Source organism: Leopardus geoffroyi, chromosome B1, assembly GCF_018350155.1.
Source record: "Leopardus geoffroyi isolate Oge1 chromosome B1, O.geoffroyi_Oge1_pat1.0, whole genome shotgun sequence".
Classification (NCBI taxonomy): Eukaryota; Metazoa; Chordata; class Mammalia; order Carnivora; family Felidae; genus Leopardus; species Leopardus geoffroyi.
Window position 1 is genome coordinate 1,477,364 of NC_059327.1, and position 16,797 is coordinate 1,494,160.

The following is a 16,797-nucleotide window of genomic DNA, read 5'->3' on the forward strand; positions in this document are numbered from 1 at the left end:
GCCGGGGCAGAGGGGCTGGTGGTGGTTGGGTCATGGTCTTTTCCTGATTGTGGGCATTCAGTACCCGCCTCCACGGGCGAAATGGGAATTCTCCTTCTGCGTGTACATCTGCTATCATCCCAGTGGTATGTGCCTTCACATATAATCCGTGAGGACGATTCACATTGCCTGACCAAAGCGATTTATAAGTGTTTAAACACAGCTGTTGGAGAAACTGAATACATATTAACTGGGATTTGAGTATTTTGCAGTTTAATGCACTTAATTTGTGTACTTGTGTCCCCATCTCCTGTGATTTTGTCACCTATTTTACATAGTTTTTCCCTTAATGATACTTGGGCAGATTTTTAAAATTTACTTAAGAAACAATGGAGACATTGAGACACAGGGAGGTGATTTATGCAAGGGTACATAATTCATAATATAACTTTACAGAAAACCGTCTTTAATTTATTTATGTATATATTTTTTAAAGTTTATTGATTTTGAGAGAGAGAGAGGTAGCAGAGGAGGGGCGGAGAGAGAGGGAGAGAGACAGAATCCCAAACAGGCTCCATGCTGTCAGCACAGAGCCAGATCTGGGGCTTGATCTCATGAACCATGAGACCATGACCTGAGCTGACATCCAGAGTTGGACACTTAACCGATCGAACCACCCAGGTGCCCCAGAAAAAAACGTCTTTTAAAAGAAAAGTTTAGGGGCGCCTGGGTGGCGCAGTCGGTTAAGCGTCCGACTTCAGCCAGGTCACCATCTCGCGGTCTGGGAGTTCGAGCCCCGCGTCAGACTCTGGGCTGATGGCTCAGAGCCTGGAGCCTGTTTCCGATTCTGTGTCTCCCTCTCTCTCTGCCCCTCCCCCGTTCATGCTCTGTCTCTCTCTGTCCCAAAAATAAATAAACGTTGAAAAAAAAATAAAAAAAAACTAAAAAAATAAAAATAAAAGTTTATAGTAAAAGCAACTTGAGTCTGAAACCGAAGAAAATCTTCTAGAAAGTTCTTGTACAGCAGACGTGGGGACTCAGGGCGCTCCCTCTTGGAGAGTGAGTCAGGCGTGTGCCACGTGGATGTCTTGGGGGTCTTGCTGCTGTCTTTTCGAGGTATTTATGTACCTTTCAGGGGCCCGTATTTTAGGAGCAGTAGGGAGAAATCGTAGAGAGTACAGAGGAAAGACCAGAGTCCTCCAGGGGCAGAAGAACGTCCCAGCTCTTGGACCGGGAAGCCAGTTGAGGGTGTCTGTTGTAGAGAACAGAGGCGGGAGGCCCTTGGAAAGGGCTTATTTAGCGCTCAAGGACAATGCAGCCGGGAAAACCAGAGTCAGGGAAAGCAGTACTGACTTGAGGTGAAGGATGTGGGGGGGAGGGTTGGCAGTGAAAATGGATACCGAGGTTTGGTTAGGGACGGGAGGTCGTCTGCCGGAATTGTTTGGAGGCAGTCCGTCCTGCCATTTAGTGTCAACTCTTGCTTCCGGGTAGAGAACCAAGCTCCTGTCCCACAGTCTGGTGGGAACGGTCCGTCCACCCGCTCGGCAGACATTCGTGGGCGTGCCGCCGTGGCCCGGGGTGCAAGTGTGAGTAGCACACTCAGAGTCCCTGCTGTCCGGGGATGGTGCTCTGACGCTGTCACCGGTGACACCAGCTCAGGGCCCACGCGGAAGCTCTGGGCCGTGCTACCGCGCAATCGGATCGAGTCTCGCTGTCTGGATACTTGTCATTTGTTTGTTCGACACTGGCCTCGCTGTGGCTGAGCCCGTATGGGATGTAAATGCATCTTGTAAATGAAATGGATATAAGTCCAGCCTGTGTGTTCTGGTGTGGCCGGTACGTTCCGTTCATAGGAACCAGGCTCCTTTCTCACCCATATGACGTACGTGTCACAGCATGTGGATCGACATGCGTACTCCCCCTTGGAATTCTGCAAAGCTTAGTTTCAAATTCAAGCTCACGTCAGAGGTTGACTTGTGAGGAATTTGAGTAGAAGGGGAGTTCCCATTCCCAGTGGGCTTATCTTGTGTTATGGTTGCATTCACCCCATAAGGACACATCTGAAATGTCCTACTGCCGAAAAGCAGCCAGTGAATGGTCTTATAGACGTCTAAGAGTATTTCATATTATCTGCAAATTTAAAATACACTGCTCACGACTTGTTTTTATTACTGGCATTTCATATAAACCAAAAGTGCCTCACATCATTTAATTCCGCGGACTAGGACAATTTGTCCTTCTGTGTGCAACTGTGAGGGCTTAATTATTTCAGAAGCTGGAATTTAGAAGTCTATTGGCCATTATTAGGACTGACAGCTTTTCCATAAGCCTCTATTTGAGGCTATAATAAACATTGATGGTATTTTTTTTTTTAAGTCTGTGATTTAAAATCCAGAGACTTTTTCCTGGAGCGATTTACATACTAACCATAAGATTTCTGCCTCGTAGGTTGCAAACACTAAGAAAGACACGGTTTTCAAATGGCTGAAGGATGATGTTCTGTATGAAACGGAGACGTTGCCTGACCTGGAGAAGGGAGTTTGTCAGCTCCTCATACCGAAGGTACGCCGTGTCGTGTGAAACGGTGGAGGGCCAAACAAAAGCTCGTCTTTCTAATAACTTGCAAATCCTGTGCTGTCTCCCAGTTTGTGGCCTGAATTCCCAGGGTTGGCCAAAAACCGTATTAGCACTTCTTACATTTTCCATCTTGGCATTGATTTTACACGCACGTGGGGTATGTTTTCTTGCAGCTGTCAAAGAAGGACCTCGGCGAATACAAGGCAACGTTGAAAGACGACAGAGGTCAAGATGTGTCTGTCCTGGAGATCGCTGGCAAAGGTAAAACAAAACCCTCTTTGCTCCCCGCAACGAGAGATCCGTTTTGCCAGCGGGATGCCACGTGCTATGAGGGCACGTCCGTCCGTGTCCTTATGGCGGTAACACAGCAGGAGAAAGTAGATTTGTGTTTTATTTCCATTCGAACCTGCTTCAGCGTTCTAGAAGAATGTGTGATGTTACTTCGCCTTCATTAGAAACGCCATTTGAGCGTGTCATCGTAAGCCAGGTTTTATCCCATTACTAATGCAGTTAAAATGATTGAAACAGCGAGGAAGTTAAATTCAATTAAAGGTACAGCTGGATTTACGTGGCGTAAGGTTTTCTTGTTCCTTGTTTAAAAAGCGAACAGGTTAGAGGGATTTATGACACACGTGAACCTTTAATGGATAAATGTCACCGTTGTAATGTTTCATTTTTCAAATGAACATGACGATTTCCTGTATCCATTTAATTAAACATGAAAATGCTGCGTCCTGATAAAAGCGTACGTCGTAACGGCACCTCTCCCTTCTTCCTTTCAGTGTACGAGGATATGGTTTTGGCAATGAGCAGAGTCTGCGGTAAGTAAATGCCCACTAACTTTCGAGTTATTTTGGGTGCGGACGTCTCGTTCGCGGAGACGGGCACTTAGCACCGCAAGGGGAAGGCTGAGGCACCTGCGCGTGGACGCCGGGCGGCCCGGGGGCCAGACAGAGCCGTCCGCTGACCGCTCCCGAGGGTTTCTAAAGGGGTCTCCAGCACTGTATTTAGGATCTATGTCGTATTTTGAAAAACCCAGTTGGGACTTCCTGATCAGCCACGTCTTCCGATTTGCCGCCGCTTTGTTTGGATGATTGCCGTGCACGTAATTGCTGTCAGCGTCTTTATTACCCATGTGGAGCGGCAATCGTAGATTTTAAGCCTCTGGCTTTGCGTCGTACGTATTAGGCCATTCTCTAGCTTTGCAAATAAATTCTTTCTCTCCACGTCCCCTTCCATGGAAACGGACAATGAAGGGATCGGTTAGTGACTCAGTAACCTTAGCTGGCATTCGTGTAGAGTTTTATGCTAAGGGTTACACCACTTACCGCTGTGGGCTTTCTAGAGATCCCCTAAGTTCTGTCTTCGGAGCAAGTGGCCAGGCCCGCAGCAGGAACCCGGCTCAACTGTGGGCGTTCACTAGCTCGAGCCACGGCTCTCCCGCCAAGTAGCGCACGTCCAATTCCAAACCCAAGTGCTTTCTCGCCAGGCTTTCTGACCTTCTCCTCAAAAGCTTCTTGTGGTTTTGTGGTTTTCGTTGTTTCCTCAGAACAGCTCTGTGGGCTAGATTTCACTTCTTTCTACTTTTGGTCAAGGAAACGTGACCACGTTTTAAGTGAGTTTTAGCCTCGATGGTCATTAAGGGACCAAACACGCCTTCGTGGCGGTGGAGCCCCTGGGGAAGGCGGATGGAGCTGTCAGGAAGGTGGGTGCGCTCCCGCGCCCCTGGGAACTACCTTGTGTTAAGTTGTCGTGTCACATGCGCCGTGGAGGCAGCCGAGCGCCGTCCTTGAAGACGTGAGCGGGCGTGTGCGGGGGCCAGAGTAGTGAGAGAACAGACGCGGGGCTTCCAGGGGCCCACACGCGAAGACCGTGTTCTCCCGAGAGGCCAGGCCCGCGTGTGCGGAAGCCCCTGAGGGAAAGGGGCAGGAGCCGCTGCCGTCTGCTGAAAGACACGTGTGTGCTGGGAGCGCACCGCTTTCCCCGCAGCCCCCGCGCCCCGTGCCACGGTCCGGGACCCCCAGGGCCCCGCCTGCTGCCCCGGGCCGTCCTCTCCGCGGGCCCCTCGCAGGGCCGCAGGGACACTTCTGGCGACCTCGAGGTGTCCCGGCCTTGCGTTAGTCCCGGAGCGACGTCTGTGGGCTCCCATGCCACCTGCCGTTCGTCACGGGCCACCATCCCCTGTGCCGTGGGTCCCCTCGGCTTTCAGAAACTGGGGCCTTTGTTCTTGGACCTGTCGGTGGGGCCGTCTCCATCCTGCATCCTCGGGGACACAGCACACTCGCCTCCCTCGGTTTCTCCTGGGAGCATCGGCAGTGCCCACGAACAGACTCACACACACACACACACGCACTCACAGATACACACACAGAGACACACACACACACACAGACACACACAAGCACAGACTCACACAGACACACACACATACAGACTGACACACAGACACACCCACAGACTCACGTAGACTCACACACACACTTACACACACACACAGACTCATGCACTCAGACTCACGCAGACTCATACACACACTCACAGACACACACACAGATACACACAAGCACAGACTCACACACACACAGAATTGCACAGACACACACACAGACTCATGCACTCAGACTCGTGCAGACTCATACACACACAGACACACACATAGATACACACAAGCACAGACACACACACAGATACACACAAGCACAGACTCACACACACACAGAATTGCACAGACACACACACAGACTCATGCACTCAGACTCACGCAGACTCATACACACACTCACAGACACACACACACAGATACACACAAGCACAGACACATTCACAGACTCATGGAAGACACGTGCACAGACACACAAGCACAGACTCACACAGACTCACACACACACACAGAATCGCACCGACACACACACGTCGACACACACACTCACAGACACAGACTCACGCAGACTCAGATATACACACAGAATCGCAGAGTCACACACACACACACACACACACACTCACAGGCACACAAGCATAGACTCACGCAGACACACACAGAATCACACAAACTCACACACATGCACACATACACATACAGACTGACACACACACACTAACATACACACAGACTCACACACACAGAATCACACATGCATAGACTCACACAGAGACACACATAGATTCACACACTTACACACAGACTCACACACTCACACAGAATCACACACACACGTACAGACACACCCAGCCTCACACACACACACACACACACACAGACTCACACCTCAGATGCCCCCTCGCCGAGCGAGCCCCTGCCCCTCCTCTGCTCTCAGCCCTCCCTCCCTCCCTCTACGTCTGTCTTCCTGCCCAGCTTCTCCCTGCACCCCCACACCCCACAGCCCTGGCCCTTCCAGGAAAATGTCCACCTGGTTTGGAGCCGAAGGCTGTCACACCTGAAGCCCCAGAGCTACTACGCGTCCAGCACCTCGGGCTGCAGGTGCGGCGACGCCTGTAGGTACGATGACCGCGTGGAGTGCTGTGACTTTAGGATGAATAGAAGTGTCCAGGTCGCTTGCCACAGTTAGGAGATGGTGCGTTCGGAAGGTCCCTCTCCATCATATCGTTTCCTTTTATTTTGCCGGGCACGGACACGGCATCTGGGTGATGGAATACCCCGGGCCCACGCCGGTTCTCTGAAGTTACGCATCTAGTAACGATCTCCGCTTCCGGGTCAGCCTTCGCCGTAACTTCCCGAGTCCTGACCCCTCGCCGCCCCCCAGACCCTGTGTCCTGTCGCGCGAGGCCGCGTTCCTGCTCCAGACACATGAAGTCTGTTCTCACGTCGTGGGTTTTCCTCCCCTGTCGTCTCTCCTGCCTCCTCCCTCTCATCCCGTCTTTACTCAGCTTGAAGGCCGAACTGCAGTTTTAGGACTCCCTGACCCCTCCCTGACCCCTCCCTGATCCATCCCTGACCCGTCCCTGACCCCTCCCTGACCCCTCCCTGATCCATCCCTGACCCGTCCCTGACCCCTCCCTGACCCGTCCTCGACCCTTCCCTGACCCCTCCCTGACCCCTCCTTGACCCCTCCCTGCATCATTTCTGCTGACTCACCATCCCCCCCCACCCCCCATACTTCAGTTCCGGATCAATTCACGCAGAACGAACGGTGTTCGGCGCCGTTTGCGAGAATTTTCCTCCTCTTCTTAAGCTGAGCCGCCAAGGGGCAGTAGCGCCTTGCGTTCCGAAGGCGCACACGCTGCCCTTCTTAGATCCGCATCCCTTCTGTTCCCTGCAGGCGCGTCCGCTTCTCCGCTCAAGGTGCTCTGCACCCCAGAAGGAATCAGGCTTCAGTGTTTCATGAAATATTTTACCGAAGAGATGAAAGCGAACTGGTATCACAAGTAAGTACAAGTGTGGTTCCCTGTGGCCTTGGCCCGGGACAGCAGGCGGGCCTCGCGGAAGGGGAAGACAGAAATGCCTGAAGGTGCCGGAGACAAATGTCCTCGCCTTCTGGCTTTTGCCAAACGTGGCTCTGTTGCCGACGCACGTCTCATCCGCAATCCAGCAGACCGCCGACGGGGAAATAATACGTGGAGACCACATTGTCAGTTTCCAGTCGGTCAGCTCCTCGCTAGCTTGGTTGCGAAGGAAAGGACCAGCTGGGGTACCTGGGGGCTCAGTCGGTTGAGTGTCCAGTTGTCGGTCTCAGGGCGTGATCTCACAATTTGTGAGTTCGAGCCCCTCGTCGGGCTCTGTGCTGACAGGGCGGTCTCTCTCCCTCTCGCTGCCCCCCCTCTGCTTGCTTTCTCTCTCTTTCTCAAAATAAATAAGTAAACGTTAAAAAAAAAAAAAAAAAAAAAAAGAAGAGAAGCACCAAACAAGCCCAAAGGTAAAACGTGGAAGAAGATGAAGGCTGTGAGACCAGCAGGTTTTCTGTTTCACATTTGCTGCTCCTGCCTCTCTAGGTGGGTGGTGTCCCCGCCCAAAGCAGCCGTTGTGATAGTCACGGCACAGGCGGGCTCCTGTGGTCTGGCTCTTTCCAACCCGCACCCCAGGGGTGTCTCTGAAACAGTTGTCAGAGAAGTGGTTTCTGAGCACAGAGGACGGAGGTCAGCATTCGCCCGCAAAGGAGGGGGCGTCAGCCGCGGCAGGTGGAACAGGACGGGCTGTTTCTGCTCTGACCTGAGGGCGTAGGCAACATTTTTAGCCCATAGTTTCTTTTTTTTGTTTTTTAAACGTTTGGACATTTATTTATTTTGTGAGAGAGAGAGAGAGAACACGAGCGGGGGAAGAAGAGCAGAGAGAGAGAGGGAGACACAGAATCCGAAGCAGGCTCCAGGCTCCGAGCTGTCAGCACAGAGCCTGACGCGGGGCTCGAACCCACGAACCTCGAGATCATGACCTGAACTGAGGTTGGACGCTCAGCTGACTGAGCCCCCCAGCCAGGCGCCCCCTTTGATTTCTTTTTAAAGAGATGCCAAGATCGCGTCTAGTGAGCACATGAGGGTTGGAGGCACCGAGGATATGGCCTGGCTGCAGATCTGTGAGCCCACAGAGAAAGATAAAGGAAAGTACACTTTTGAGATTTACGACGGCAAAGATAACCATCATCGCTCCCTCGACCTGTCCGGCCAGGGTAAGATCACGTTCCTTAGCACCCCCTGACTTCATATTCGGCGATCCACAGAGAATGCTGGGAGAGGAAGCGCTCGGGTTCATGATTTTCATTCGGAGAAGATTCTCTCCGAATAATCAGTTTAGTCTTTGGCTCTTGTCGGTTTTCATTAAGCCAATACATTGGCAACGAAACCATTAAAATGTTTGAAATGTTTCCTTACAGCGTTCGATGAGGCCTTTGCGGAATTCCAGCAGCTCAAGTAAGATTTGTGTGTGTGTGCGTGGCGGTCTGTCTGTCCCTGGGGCCACCGACCTCGTGGGCGTGTGGGTGGCCGCTGGGCGCCCTGTCCAGGGAACTGACCTAAAAGTGGCGTTGAAGCGTCCAGTGTGGGGAGGGCAGGCATGCCCCTAAGCCATGCGTGTGTTTATAAAGTAACTTTCTAGAGTCCCCATAACCCTGGGTTGCTTCAGTGATTATAGTGATGGATTTCTGCAATAGTTATAATTATGGTAACGTGGCACAGAGCAATTTTTTCATGTCAGGTATTTAGGTTCTTTTTAAAGACCTTGTTTTTTCTAGAGCCATTTAATCACAGCACCACGGGGAAGAAGGTGCAGAGTATTCCCGGGTCCCCGAAACCCAGCCCCCCCGTCAGCATCCCCTCTGGGTGCTGCATCCGTTGCCATCGACAAGGCCACACGGACACATCATCCCCACGCAGAGTCTGCCGTGCCCGTCACGGTTCCCTCTAAGTGGCTGTGGGTCTGGACAAATGTATGGTGGCACCTGCCCACGACTGGAGTATCGTACAGAGAATTCTCAATGCCTCCCACATCCTCTGTGTCCCTCGTTGTGGACCACTGGTCACTGTCCCCTGTCTCCACGGTTTTGCTGTCTCCGCAAGGTCACGGGGCTGAATCATGGGTGTGTGGGCTTTTCAGGCCGGCTTCTTTCGCTTAGTGAGTCTGCACTCAGGGCTGCTCTGTGTCTTCTCATGGCTCGAAGCCTCCTTTATGTTTAGCGCTGGATAATATCCCCTTGTTCAGAGCAACTTTTTAAAGAATCACTTGAGATTTTAAGTGTGTCTCTGAATTTGGGAGTACCCAGGACGGACAGCGGTCACCGGCTATGCTAGGCTAGTCAGGAAACGTTGGCTGAACGGATGAGCAGACGGCTGAGATAAGTCCGAAACCAGGGTTTTCAAAGATATCTAAAACTCTCCAGTGCCATCTGGTGAACTTGGTGAAGAAAGAAATCTCTCCAGCCTACGAGCCTGAATGCCGACCTTTCCCATGGGTTTCACCAGCTGAGAGACAGGGAATCCCACCGGGCCCCCCCAAGGGGCGGGGGGAGAGGGCAGGAGAAATGCACACAGTTTATGGTTCCTTGGGCCCTGTGCCCTGCTGTCCTTCCAAGGGGAGAACACACTGCTTGTTCCTCTCGCCCCCTGCCCGGCGAAGCCCTGAGATGTGTGGTGCTTGTCGTGCAGAGCCTTTTCTCATGACTGACTTCCTGTTCTCTCCGCCCCTTTAATTCCTAGGGCAGCCGCTTTTGCAGAGAAGAGTGAGTATATGTTATGTGGTATCGAGCACCCTTTATTATCTGGGGAGGGGCAGCGGGTCCCACGGTAGAGTTTTAATGCCGTGTATTCACTGATAGACAGCAGACCTGCTCCGTGGGCGGGGAACCTTCCAGAACTCCTGGCACCTGCCCTCCCGATCCTGGCACTCCCTGGGCCTCCGCCCAGCCCACCTCCCCTTGTCAGCTCCTTGTCATTTGTGTGGCCTCCGCCTCCCTTCCGCCCTCCACCCGCCTGCCCCCTGTTCTTCTACGACATGTCAGGCAGGTGCAGCCACAGGTGGAGGAGGCAGAGGAGAGGCTCAGGGGATCAGAGTCCATCACACTCACAGGTGCTAGAGACGCAGGCACCTGGGGAGGCACCGGGTCAGGTGTGGAGGAGGCGGGAGTGAAGAGAGCGCTGAGGCCGTGACCTGTGTTCAGGTTTCTGTGGGACACGCAGGCAGGGCAGGGGAACAACTTAGGAGTGACTAGTTTGAACAGTTTTGTGGGTTTTGGTCAGTAGGGGAGGCCCCCAGTTGCCTGGCACCAGGCCCTGGGATGATCAGGGCAGAGGAATAGGGCTTCTGGATGCAGGGGCAGGTGGAGGAGGTGGGGTGAAGGGGTGTCGCCTCCTGTGGGCAGGGGTGAAGGGGTGTCACCTTGCCTCCGGGGTTCAGGGGTGGGTAGAGGACCCAGGGTGGAGGGGGGTCGCCTCCCGGGGGGCAGGGGTGGGTGGGGGATGCAGGGTGGAGGGGGGGGTCATCTCCCGGTGCAGGGGTGGGTATGGGACACAGGGTGGAGGGGGGTCACAACCCGGTGCAGGGGTGGGTGGGGGACGCAGGGTGGAGGAGGGTCACCTCCTGGTGCAGGGGTGGGTGGGGGATGCAGGGTGGAGAGCGGTCGCCTCCTGGTGCAGGAGTGGGTGAGGGAGGTGGGGTGGAGGGGCGTCAGCTCCTGGGAGCAGGGGTGGGTGGGGGACCCAGGGTGGGGGGGGTCACATCCCAGTGCAGGGGTGAGTCGGGGGGCACACAGGGTGGAGGTGGGTCATGTCCCAGGGGCAGGGGTGGGTGGGGGAGGTGGGGTGGAGGGATGTCGCCTCACGGGGGCAGGGGTAGGTGGAGGACCCAGGGTGGAGGGGGGTTGCTTCCCGGGGGACAGGGGTGGGTGGGGGACACAGGGTGGAGGGGGGTCACCTCCTGGTGCAGGGGTGGGTGGGGGACGCAGGGTGGAGGGGGTTCACAACCCAGTGCAGGGGTGGATGGGGGACACAGGGTGGAGGGGGGTCACCTCCTGGTGCAGGGGTGGGTGGGGGATGCAATATAGAGGGGGTTTGCCTCCAGGTGCAGGGCTGGGTGGGGGAGGTGGGTGAAGAGGGATCACCTCCTGGGGGCAGGGGTGGGTGGGGGACACAGGTTGGGGGGGGGCACATCCCGGTGCAGGGGTGGGTGGGGGGACACACAGGGTGGAGGTGGGTCACGTCCCGGGGGCAGGGCTGGGTGGGGGAGGTGGGTGAAGAGGGATCACCTCCTGGGGGCAGGGGTGGGTGGGGGACACAGGTTGGGGGGGGCACATCCCGGTGCAGGGGTGGGTGGGGGGGCACACAGGGTGGAGGTGGGTCACGTCCCGGGGGCAGGGGTGGGTGGGGGAGGTGGGGTGGAGGGATGTCGCCTTCCGGGGGCAGGGGTGGGGTCACCTCCAGGGTGCAGGGGTGGGTACAGGTGGGCTGGCTCCAGATGGGCTGGCGGCCTGTCCCAGGCTGGGACCTTTGTCGTCTCTGAGAACTGGCTGCCGGGGGAGGCGCCGTCTCCCAGGCAGGAAGGTTTCTAGGATGTCAAGCGTCGTAACCCAGAAAACACTGGAAACATAACACAGTGGACAGTCCACTGCCCTGGGAGAGTCCTGCTGTCTAGACGCAGGGGACCCCTCTGCCTTCCAGGGACCACATGTCCGGTTCCCTGTGTGGCCCTCGGGGAACTCTTCATCCTCAGTTTCGTCCCTCACGGGACCAGCGGGTCTGCCCGGCCGTCGTCCCCCTCCTAGTGGTGGGGGCCCCTCCCATGTCGTGTTGTATCCACTGCTGCGCGGCATGGGGCCTGCTCCTAGAAACGTCCCCGGGGACGGTTTACTCAACCCAGTGGCCTTCATGTTGCAGATCGTGGCAAGGTGATCGGTGGCTTACCTGACGTGGTGACCATAATGGAGGGCAAGGTAAGAAGGACAGTGGAACTCATGCAGCCCAGTGTAGGGGGAGCCTGGGGACAGGGTTGCTGCCCAGAGCCCGGACCACGGGGAGCTCCCCACCCACCCCGATGGCGGTCTCAGGCTGCCCCTGGTCACCCTCACGTTCTCAGGGGACGGCAGAGTTTAATATTCCGAAACCACAGGCCCACAGGGACACGGAGCCCGACGCAGGTGTCACACAGCCGGTGTGTGGCAGGTGTGGCTCCCGGCCCTGGGCCTCTGCGGGGTCCTGGTCCTTCCAGGTGGTAACTGCCCACCGAGAAGGTGGGACACACCCGCACCCCCCGCCACCCTTGGCCCGGCAGGAAGGTAGAAAAGCACTCCGGTTTTCGAGGTCCTTCTGGAATTTATAACGGAAACCACTTCCTGGAGTTTGTGCTTGTTGCCTGTCAGTGGAGTTGCCGACATCCGACTGGAAGCTCTCTCTGTCTGCGGCCGTCCTAAGTCAGTGTCGAGGGGACAGAGACACGAGAGAATTTTATTAGGCCCAAACACTAAAATTTATAGGCCTTTTCTTGAGCAGCTAAAGAAATTCTAGCGAGTTCCTGAGACGGAGGAACCGTGGGCCTCACAACGAGGCTGTGCTGGTGCTGTTAGCAGTGTTGCTGCTCATGGGCCGAGCACACGTTGTCAGTGCGTTTGCTGCGCCTGATTACTGGTTAGAAGACACCTTCTCTGGATTTGCCAGAGGAAATCCAGAGAAGATGTTGGTAAAATGGATCCGTTAGTTGGAATAGAAAGGAAATTTAGAAACAGGCTAAATACGTCTACTGTAAAATGTGGTTTCGTTACCTCTAAATGCATTAATCTTGTCAGGCCATGGATTAAAACTGAGAACAAAGAGGGAAAACTATCACTGATTTTTCTCATGAGCTGCCTCGCGGGACAGCGAACTCGCTCGCGTGTGCTGTGTTCGGATCCCGCGTGTCTAGCGTGGTGCTTACACGTAGAAAGAGGGTGTTGGCCAAATGAACGTGGGGGATAGGTAAACGCTTCAGTGAGTGTCACAGGGAGCCGGGCCCCTTTGGAAGGCTGGTGTGACTTCTCTGTCTCTAACCCTCCCTTCTGCGCCCACGCCTCCCTCCCGAAGACCTTGAACCTGACCTGCACGGTGTTTGGGAACCCTGACCCCGAAGTGGTGTGGTTCAAGAACGACAAGGACATCGAACTCAGCGAGCACTTCTCGGTCAAGGTGGAGCAGGCCAAGTACGTGAGCATGACCATCAAGGGCGTGACCTCCGAGGATTCGGGCAAGTACAGCATCAACGTGAAGAACAAGTATGGAGGTGAGAAGATCGACGTCACCGTCAGCGTGTACAAGTACGGGGAGAAGATCCCCGACGTGGCACCACCCCAGCAGGCGAAGCCGAAGCTCATCCCGGCGTCTGCCTCCGTGACGGAATAGGGGGGTGGCCGCCGGCGGGGGGCAGGCCGCTGAGTGCTGCGCACCCGTTCCCGTGAGTGACCACGGCCACGGGGGATGCCACGTGTGCCGATAGGCCGTCACGCGTTAGGCTTTGAATTCTGGCATTTGATTCTTGGCATTTTATGTTTACCTAAGGGGAAAAGCTAAGGTTTTGCACTAGGCTGACACAGCTCAGGTCTGCGGGTTCCCGCAGAGGGCGGGTTGCAAGGTGGCCGCTCCGGTTTCCATCGATGCTGGCACGGGGTGCAAAGCCCCAGGCCTCCTGGTGGTTGTAGTCTGTGGTGTGGACAAGATCCAGCCGCTCGGAAATCCTGGTTGTAGAGCCTTAAATGCACGTGTTACCGGGTACGCTCTGGTTTTTGTTGCCGTAAACGAATAAAACTTTAAAAGACAACTCGTGGTTCTCCTGTATGAAGCCGTGCCTGACTCCACCTGCTCCCTTTTTGGGCCTCAGTACGTGTGGTGGCGTGGCCAGGAGCACGAACGCGTGGGCCTGTGATCCGGAGAGCCGGGGCGGCGAGCAGAGCCCAGCCGTGCTGGGCCCCCTCCAGGGGTGGTGGCCAGGAGGGCGTCCTAAGAAGGGGCACCTCGTCTACAGGCACTGTTACGTGGTTATCACCGCGTGGGCCTGAACACACCTCTGTAGAGGGCCACAAAATGTGCAGGTGGCTGTGTTCCTTTTCAGCGTGCTGATTAATCAGGGGCTTCCCAAGAGAGGAGGCAGCGGTTAGAAAGGAGCGGAGCAGTGGCCTGGGGAACTCCGGAAATTTGGCCGACCGTCCGTCTCTCGGTGAAGTTAAAGTGCGCGGATGGACCCAGCCTTCCTTTGAACTTTTTCTTCCTTCCTTTGGGAAGAGGCTGAAATCCCTTGGGCGCAAAAATCCTACCTCCATATTTTAGTTTTGTAGTAGACACGTGACGTTTATCAGAAAAAGCTTTGGTGGTTCAGATTATTTTCTCTCTCTGTGGTTAAGGCCAATCCAGACTCCATGAGATTGTGTTATATTTTCCCAAGGCCGTAAAAGAAACTCTGCCATTTAAATACGTCTCTGGTATCGCCAGGTGGTTGAGGGGGTTTATAGCAGGTAGACTGAGTACCCTCCAGAATTTCCACAAGTATTTCTACCTTCTGTGTCGGGCAGGCGAACTCCAGCTGCCTCTATTAGTACTGTGGTGTGGAGCGTATTTCCCAGACATCTTGGCAAGGGTGGGCACAGACAGATTTTCCTGTTATTTGGCCTTTATTGGGTTAAACGGAACTGGCTTCTTTTCTAGTTTCAATAGTCATTTTTGTTTAGCAATCGTAGTTCGTGGGAAAGAATGAAACGGTGGTGAATTTCTTAAAGCCCTATCACTTCTTTTGGTGGACTTTATATTTTTAGAGCAGTTTTAGGTTCACAGCAAACTTGAGACAAAGGTGCAGAGATTTCCTGGGCACCCCTGCCCCCCACCCCCCGCCCCGGCACGCACAACCTCCCCCTCCACCAGCACCCCCACCAGACGGTGCATTTGTTAGAACTGATGGTGTCGTCATCGCCCAGAGTCCACAGTCTCCATCAGGGTCCCTCTTGGTGTCGTACATTCTGAGGGTCTGGACAAATGTATAATGACGTGTGTCCGTCATTAGAGAGTAACGGCGTAGTCTCACTGCCCCAAACCTCTCTGTGCTCCGCCTGTTCGTCCTCCCTCCTCCCACAACCCCTGGCAGCCACCGACCTCTTCGCTGTCTCCAGTTTGGCTTATAATATTTTACGTTTTTTAAGTTTTTTAAATGTTCATTTATTTTTGAGATAGAGACACAGCATGAGTGGTGGAGGGGCAGAGAGAGGGAGACACAGAATCCGAAGCAGGCTCCAGGCTCCTAGCGGTCGGCACAGAGCCCGACACGGGGCTCGAACCCATGAACCGTGAGATCGTGACCTGAGCTGAAGTCGGACGCTCAGGTGACTGAGCCCCCCAGGCGCCCCCTGGCTTACACTATCTTAAACACGAGCTTGTTCTGTTTGAACAACCTGAGGCTCACACAACCGTTGCGAAGACAGTGCAGAGTTCCCCGCCCCACACGTGGCTTCCACCGTACCTTTGCGGGAGCTCAGGAGCCCGACCTTGGTAGGCTGGCTGTCCGCTGCAGCCAGCTTCTGGATCCCCCCGCTGGTCGCACCCGTGCCCTCTCAGGACGCCACTGGCACCCGGCTGCCACTTCTCCCCAGTCTGGTCCCCGACACTTCGTCTCCCCTTGTTTCTCCAGAGCACGATGGTTTTGAGGATGCCGTCCGGTCTGGGTCTGTCCGACGGCCCCTCCTGATGGGCCCGGGGTGGGGTTTGGGGGCTTTGGGAAGACCTGGCGGGCGGCCCGCATCCACACATCAGGGTGGCGCTAACCTTCCTCACGTGACGAGGGGTGTCAGCGGTTTCTCCCCGCAGCGTGACCGACTCCCCCTCTCCTGGTCTGTTCCTGCATCCGAGTGCCGAGGGCCCTTCCGCCCTCAAGGGAGGGGTCTGCGGGCTGGGAGCCCTCTCTTGGAGGGAGAGCGTCTGCATACGGTATTTGGGGTTCTTCTGTAAGAAACACGAGTCTCTTCTCTGCCTTGTCTTTCTTTCTTCAGCCACTCATGTATACTGGCATGGAGTCAGGAGACTTCCTTCCTACTCTGGGTTACGATCCATGATGAAGCGACTGCTCTCCTTGCCCAGACTGTTCCACTTTGGCCCCCACGGGCTCCTTGGGCTTGGCCCCCAGGTCCTTTGCCGTTTGCTGTCTTGAGCCCTTCCTGACCTGGCTCTCGCGGCCACTGCGGGCTCACCTTGCATCTACCCTGGCCCAGCCCTAGACTCGGCCGTCTCTCCAGCGACACCTGGTTCCTCGTCCTGGACTGTGGGACCAGAATCCAAGACCTGGCGCTGGGGTCATCTCGTATTTTTTATCACACATCCCACCTGCTGTATCTCTGCAGCACAGCATAGGTGATCCCACTACGATTACCAGTGACTCCCTGGGCAACAGAAGGGATTAAGTACCTGGGGAAGGTATCGGTGTCCTCCATTGACTGTCTAGAAGTGACTGGGCTTTGCCTCCAAAGAGCGGTTGTCTGCCTTTAGTTCCTTTCTGGAATCCACACCGCTCTTGTCGAGACTGCGCTGGGCTAGGATCAGGGCACGGGGGTGAGGAACGCTCACGGCTCGGTTAGGGGACGCCATCGGGCCCTGGGAGCCCTACACGCTCCCTTGAATCGCGTGCTCCCGTGACAGCCGCGAGAAGCACAAGGCTGCCCGGCCGAGGCGCTGATTCGGTGGGCCGAAATAACACTGTTTTCAGAACCACATGACAGCACACGGCACACGTCACACACATCATTGGTCTCTCTCCCTTAACACTGTGGCTATGTCTCCTTCGAACGAAGTCCAAGGTAT

At 55.1% G+C, this 16,797-nt stretch overlaps 1 protein-coding gene across 3 annotated transcripts in view; it reads left to right on the forward strand.

Annotated features, from left to right (window-relative positions):
* The window catches only part of MYOM2 (myomesin 2), a 74,342-nt gene extending 60,562 nt beyond the window's left edge, over window positions 1-13,780 (forward strand). For all 3 annotated transcript variants that reach the window (XM_045451766.1, XM_045451773.1, XM_045451777.1), the window contains 9 exons: window positions 2,428-2,541; window positions 2,730-2,817; window positions 3,339-3,377; window positions 6,837-6,942; window positions 8,014-8,177; window positions 8,382-8,418; window positions 9,700-9,722; window positions 11,872-11,927; window positions 13,051-13,780. In XM_045451766.1, coding sequence (XP_045307722.1) covers window positions 2,428-2,541; window positions 2,730-2,817; window positions 3,339-3,377; window positions 6,837-6,942; window positions 8,014-8,177; window positions 8,382-8,418; window positions 9,700-9,722; window positions 11,872-11,927; window positions 13,051-13,365 — 942 coding nt within the window. In that variant the 3' untranslated portion in view covers window positions 13,366-13,780. The remainder of the gene's footprint in view (window positions 1-2,427; window positions 2,542-2,729; window positions 2,818-3,338; window positions 3,378-6,836; window positions 6,943-8,013; window positions 8,178-8,381; window positions 8,419-9,699; window positions 9,723-11,871; window positions 11,928-13,050) is intronic.
* Window positions 13,781-16,797: the final 3,017 nt, after the last annotated feature.